This window comes from Ahaetulla prasina, chromosome 2 (assembly GCF_028640845.1).
Source record: "Ahaetulla prasina isolate Xishuangbanna chromosome 2, ASM2864084v1, whole genome shotgun sequence".
In the NCBI taxonomy this organism is placed as follows: domain Eukaryota; kingdom Metazoa; phylum Chordata; class Lepidosauria; order Squamata; family Colubridae; genus Ahaetulla; species Ahaetulla prasina.
In genome coordinates this window covers 235,362,728-235,369,163 of record NC_080540.1, presented here as the reverse complement: position 1 = coordinate 235,369,163, position 6,436 = coordinate 235,362,728, and the positions used below count along the sequence as shown (strand labels likewise).

The 6,436-nt window shown below is 45.6% G+C and overlaps 1 protein-coding gene across 7 annotated transcripts in view; it reads left to right on the top strand.

Annotated features, from left to right (window-relative positions):
- Nucleotides 1-1,685: 1,685 nt before the first annotated feature.
- The window catches only part of TLE1 (TLE family member 1, transcriptional corepressor), a 74,405-nt gene continuing 69,654 nt past the window's right edge, over nt 1,686-6,436 (top strand). For 3 of the 7 annotated variants that reach the window (XM_058166075.1, XM_058166073.1, XM_058166070.1), the window contains exons 1-4: nt 1,687-2,910; nt 3,744-3,844; nt 5,485-5,548; nt 5,921-5,965. In XM_058166075.1, coding sequence (XP_058022058.1) covers nt 2,887-2,910; nt 3,744-3,844; nt 5,485-5,548; nt 5,921-5,965 — 234 coding nt within the window. In that variant the 5' untranslated portion in view covers nt 1,687-2,886. Of the gene's footprint in view, nt 2,926-3,743; nt 3,845-5,484; nt 5,549-5,920; nt 5,966-6,436 lie in introns of all 7 variants that reach the window. The other 4 variants (XM_058166071.1, XM_058166069.1, XM_058166074.1 and 1 more) reach the window with 2 other exon arrangements.

The following is a 6,436-nucleotide window of genomic DNA, read 5'->3' as shown; positions in this document are numbered from 1 at the left end:
GAAATGGAAACAACTCATACAAGAAGGAGTTCAGGACCTGTCAGCCGCAGACTTTAAAGAAAGTATGCAGACGTTCGTTTCATAGTGAAAATTTAAGAAAAAAGTGAAAGCAATTACAGGTTGGATGGTTCAGGGAACAAAATGAAAAATGTACGAAAGTAAACTTGTCCTTGTCTGTTGGCTTGGGTGCACTGGAGCAGGGGTTTCCAATCTTGGCAACTTTAAGCCTGGTGGACTTCAATTCCCAGAATTCCCCAGCCAGCTTTGTTTTGCTAGCTGGGGAATTCTGGGAGTTGAAGTCCACCAGGCTTAAAGTTGCCAAGGTTGGAGACCCCCGTAACTGGAGGATTGGCTTGGCTGAACTTCTTCTGAAGAAACGGTAAGAATCCTTGTTCTGCTCCCAAACTTGAACCAATGAGGGCCTTTTAAACCCTTTTACCAGGAAATTTAGTAAAATAAAAAGAAAACAAAATCCTCACTTCAGGATGTCCCAAGTTCACTTGAGGAACCATCAATAAGGTATCAGAAAAAAAGTATTATGATGCTGCTTCTTTCTCCTTCCTCAACTGAAGGGACAGGAATGAATAAGGAAATTCCTTAGCATAATAATCATGGGGTGAAACTCTAAAAGAAGACAATAGAGCCCACCAAAGATGTTTGCAAAAGCTCAAGTACTTTGCTGGGGACCTGTCTTGCCAAAGTTTCAATAATGGAGGGATTTCTTTGCCAAACTGGAATGGAGCCTCAGCCTCTTGTTACAGGCTATCTTTAACAAAATACGCTAGAGTTTCCTAAGAGGAGTTATCACAATAGCTGTCACTTGGAAACTTTCAAAGAACTTGACATCAGCCTGAGCTGAAATAGCAGTTTAAAATCACCTGATAAGACCACCTCCAACAAGGCCCTAAGAAACAAGGCGGCCACTTCACATCTGTGATATTTGCTGAATATATTTAAATCTACGTGCTTCTTAAGTCTTTGTGGCTACCTGGGGCTCTTCAGCTTACACTCTCCCCGATCTGACAAAATTAAAGAGAAAAAGTGTTGTGACAAGAGGCTACATTTCCGGAAGCACTACAAGAAGGCTTGTTCCGAGGAAACTTTTGATACAGATCGCTGTGAACACTTCATCCTCCAAGGCGACACCAATGCCCCTCGATCCCTCCATTAGCTTAAACAGGGAAGCATCCATCTAACTCTAGGTACTGCTTATCCTGAATGGGGGATGCATTATTTATCTCTCCGCGTTATTTTCACAGATTTCTGGAGAGAGTGGGGCAACGTAAAGGAAGAGAGCGAGCGAGCGAGAGAGAAAGAGAGAGCGAGAGAAAGAGAGAGAGCGCCTAGCAGTTATTTCTCTCTCTCTCTCTCTCGCATATTCTACCCCACGTTACTTTGATTGACAGCCCAGCCTCTCCACTCTCCTTCTCCCCGACCTTCCTATTCTCCCTGCCTGCCTGAACGTTCCGCTGCCTCCCATTGGCTCGCTCAGAGGGGTCCTGCAGCTCAACTAGAAAGGCTTCCTAGGAAAGGGGGAGGGAGGCAGAAGGGGAGGTGACGCTTACTAGAGTCACCTGCCATTGGTCTGATGTCATTGCCCCACGTTGGTTCCTAAGCAGACGATTGGCCCTACGCCCTCCTCCCTCTCGCTCGGGGCGGAGCCAAGAGGCTGGTTAGCTCGAGGAGTGTGAAACCGCGTGTTAATGTAACCAGCGCGGGCGGATACATTGTGTCCCGTTTATTGAGATCCTGCCGCCGCCGCCGCCGCCGAACTGGGCTGTGTGTCCTGCGGAGTTTTCTTATTACGTGCCGGTTTTGTCTCCATGGAAGAAAAATCCTTGCGATAATTTTGGGGAGGGGGAGGAGAAGGTCTCGCCTTCTCCCCACCCCCGCCTGGATGGTTCCTCGAGGGATCTTGCAAAGAACTTTGGCCCGGGGTTGAGCAAGAGGGAGAAAGAAAAGGAAAACCAGAGGCCGCCGCGAGAAGTCTGCCCTGGATGCTTCTGCCCCAAATGGGGGGTTTCGTTTCGGGATTCTAACGAGGGGGATCCTAGTCGAGGCGCTGCCCGGCCTAGGAAGACAGCCTCGGCACGACTCCGAGGGAGAAGCGGCTCTTGATTTGGAGATCGACTGCGGTGGGAAGTGTGGGTACCAGGAGGGAGAAGAGCGGCTGAAGTGGGGGTGGGGTGGGGTGGTTTTTCCGTGTAACTCTCAGGACTCTCTCTTCTTCAGTCAGGCTCCTGTCTCGTAACCCTCCCTCGATTTCCTTCCTCGAGTCCCGCGCCCGATCTGGCCTGAATCGTTCTTCCGAGGCCTTTCGTAGGGGCGCTACTCGGCTTTAGCCCCACACCCCGATCGTCGGAAAAGAGCTCCTTGACTTGTTTGGATTTTCTCCTCCGATCGACTCCAAAGCCACCGATCTTTCGGGTGGTTGGTTGTTTTGTTGGTTGGGTCTTCTCTAAGAGCGTTTGGCGGCCGACGAAAGGAAGGTTGTTATTTCCTGGAAGGAAAGAAAAAAAAAGAAAAGAACCCCCCCCCCCCAGGAAGCCCAAGGAGCGGCAACAACAACAACAACGGCGCAGCGAGGAAAGACCCATCCCGGACTGGCCATCTCTTGCGCTTGCTCGGGCAGATCCCCGGTGACTTTTTCTTTCCTCGCTCTCTCGAGCTAACAACAAAGGAAGCGGCTGGGCTGGGGCTGGAGGGAAGCCGCGTGGGGGTGGGGGTGGGGGGAGGATGAGCCTGCAGCTGAGCCAAGAAGCGGAGTAAGCGCCCTTCCCCGCTTTCCTCCCACCTGGCGTTTGCTCTGGAGCTTCCGCGGAATCTAAAGTTCAGGGGGTCGAGGCGAGGCGAGACCTGCGAAGGAGGAAAGCGGCGGCCAGAGCCATGTTTCCTCAGAGCCGGCATCCCGTAAGTGGCCTTCCCGTAAGCGTCCTCACCTCATCCACACGCACTCTCTCCCCCACTCCCGTCAACCCCCCCCGGACCCCCCCCCCAAAAGTAACGCGCGGGGTTTTTGGCTAAACGCAGGAAGTCCGAAAGTATAACCGGCTGCTGCGGTTGGCCCTCTGCGCACTCTTGTAGGGCCGAAAACAGCTTTTTTGGGGGGGAGAAGCGGTGTGTCTGTGTGTGGGCGGGCGAGGAAAGGCCTGGGAAACTTCTGCCTCGTCAGCTGGCCTGGCCGGGGTTGGTTTGAAAAGCCTCGCTTGGCTTTTGAGGGGGGGGGGCGACCTGCGGGCGGGGAGTGGTGGGGGGAGCGGCGCGTGCGGCTTCCTCTTTTGTTTACTCATAGCCCTGCGCGGGGGTGGGGGAGGGAGGGAGGCGCGCTTCGGTTCCCGTTTCCCCCCCGGTTCAGGACCCAGCCTGTAAAGTGGAAGAGCGGCGGGTACTTTCCCCCTCAAAGCCCGAATGCGAGACACCGCTGCTGCCATTTCCTGGAAAGGAAGAGGACGTTGGAGGGAGCGCTGCCTTGGCCGCCAGTGGCGTGGCGGTGCTTTTTAAACGAAGGAGGGCAGCGAGTTCTGGATGGGGCATCCCTACAAAGGCGGTTTGGTGGGGGAACGCTGCCTGTGCCCTCGCCACGTGCTCTTCCTGGGCCAGGTGGCATTGTTTCCTCGGTAAGCGGTGGCTGCAACTTTGCCTGCCGCCTCAACAGTTTCCTCACAACTCCCCCTTCCTTTTTTTTTCTTCCTGTGCCCCCTTCCTCCTTTCTTTCTTTCTTTCTTTCCTTCCTTCCTCTTCAGACGCCACACCAAGCTGCAGGACAGCCCTTCAAGTTCACAATCCCGGAGTCTCTAGACCGAATCAAAGAGGAATTCCAGTTTCTCCAAGCTCAGTATCACAGGTGAGAATGGCTCTGGTCAGCTTAGAAAGGCATTGCTCCCCCCCCCCTTTTGCGTTTGGGGAAAGAAGGAAGGTTTCTTCTGGGCTGAGATTTTCAAGGTTCCATAATGTGCTCCTTCGTATATATTGGGTGTGTTTTGCTTCTTCCAAATGTACTTAGTAGTTATGCCCAGGTGGTGGCGTGAGGAGGCAGTGAAAAGTCTGTCACTCACTCACTGAAGGTGAGTGTGCAAGCAGGCTGGTGGATCCGGCTATTGTTTTTGTTTGTGTTAGGTTAATACAGTTTAGGTGTATGAGCTGCTCTCTTGCTACCTCCATCTTTCTATGTGCTTTCAGAGCTTTACAGGAACTGTCAATATTTGCTCTGGAAAGTTTTAAGAGACTGAGTTGACATTTGGTCAACCAGGGTTCCTGCCATCGTTAAATGAAAATAATAATAAAAAAAACCCTATTTAACTGTGTCACCACAGCTCCTGAGAGAATAGAGCATGCTAAGTTAAAAGGATTTCTAAAAACATTTTTACAACATAAAGTGTTTGCATGCTTATTTTGGTCATTGTTTGATCCTGTGTGTGTGGTCTACTTAGAATTATGTTTTATTTAGTTCAGTGAAAAATATTCCCATGATACCACGCATAAAAGTTCAGCAAAGTTTTCAAAAGCACAGTTTGCAAACAGAGAAATAAAGTTAGGGTTATTTACTGAAACATTAACTTGTACGTACATGTAAGTAAAATACATGTCTAATAAAAATCTGAGGAACACATCTTTAAAGTAAACATGTTCCAGGGCCAGACGGTTAGTATATTATCTTGGTTTGGTTTGAACAAACAAACATACATATATAAAACTGAGCTCAGCTGTTATATAGCTCAAGCACACTGTGTACACAGTCTTAACTGCAAAGATCAAGCCTGTTCAAATAAGTAGTATTCAAACAGTAAAGTTTTTACAATAGTGTGAGAGTCGCAGGAATTATGGTACACACCTACAAACACCCTTTAATCATAGCAGTAAAACTGAAAGGCTTTAATTATCTAAAGGATTTGGCTTGATGACCTTCAGGCTTTTATTTTTAGTTAATAGAATTACAATCCCAATCCTAGAAGTAAATTTCCATTGGAAATAATTTGTAAATGAATTTGAAGCTTGGCAGCTTGATTTAAGTTATTTTACTTCAATTGAAGGCTATAAATTATGTTTGGGTCTAATTAAAAGTTTATGTATACTACCATAAATTACAATGCTGCATTATCATCAAGTAGTTTACATGATGGGCAAAAGCTAGTTAGTTTGGTTATATTTGCAAAATCGATTTTGGGAAAATGCAAACTGAAGTATTTGCTAATAATTCACATGGATTTCTATAAAAATGTATTTTCTGAATCTTTCATAGGAATGCTGGAATCCTGTTAGTACCTCATTAAAAAAATTTCCCACTATATTAAATTATTTCTATATTTTGTAGGAACACTTTTATCTTCTCCGCATGTTCAAAATGTTGTCATTTGTTAAAGTGGGTTGCTAAACATCTCTGTATTTCTAGTTTGAGATCCCAGAACAAGTATCTTTCAGAATGTAAATAAAAATCATATCTTAAATTCATATATTTAAAACAAATAAACACCTTTATCTTTGTAGCCTTAAGTTGGAATGTGAGAAGCTTGCAAGTGAAAAGACAGAAATGCAAAGGCACTATGTTATGGTAAGTACAATCTTGTTTATGTGCTTTATTAAAATGTAAAATCAGGGTTGGAAGAAAACATAGATAATAGTCTAACCTAGACCCCTGGTAAGTGTAGGACCTACCATAGATATCCCTGATAGCTGGTAGTCCAGCTTCTGTTTAACTTCCTCCAGTAAAAGACTCAGGATCTCCCTTAGCAGCTTGCTCCATTGCTGAATATATTTTAAGACATTTAATGTTGTTCATTAAAATCAGCTTTACCACAGTTGTAATATATTGGTTTACTTCTGCTTGTTTGGAACAAGAGAAAATGAAAATTCTGGACATGATAGAAACGCTGTTTGTGTGTTACCTCTGTTTAAAATAAACTTTTCTCTGCTTTGTTCACAGTATTATGAAATGTCATATGGATTAAATATTGAAATGCACAAACAGGTAAGAAATTATTGTTATTGAATTCTGTGTTAATACAAAATTACATTAAAAAGGTTGGAGAATTATAGGGGAAATTTCCCTATAAATTTCCATTTAGTTTTATAAGTACTATCTTGGCCTGTTCCATTATATATGAGAGATGCTTAAAATTAAATATTTTCAAGGAAATAGTTTTCTAGAAGGAAATTTGGGGTCGGCACCTCCTTGAATTTGCCTAACCAGCATTTTATGTCTAGGCAGCATATGTTGATGGTTGTGCAAATCCAAGCCATTTAAAAAGCATGAACAGATTAGTGACTTGGAAAGCATTCCTTATGACTGAGTTTGCAAGTTCCCATAAAATTCACACTTATGGCTACTATAATGGTGAATAAAAAGAGTATTGAACTGGAACAAGGCACTAAGGACCTCATAAGAGAAAGAAAGCTAAATGATTGCTCAGCCCAAAGGACCTTCAATTGAGTAGTTATT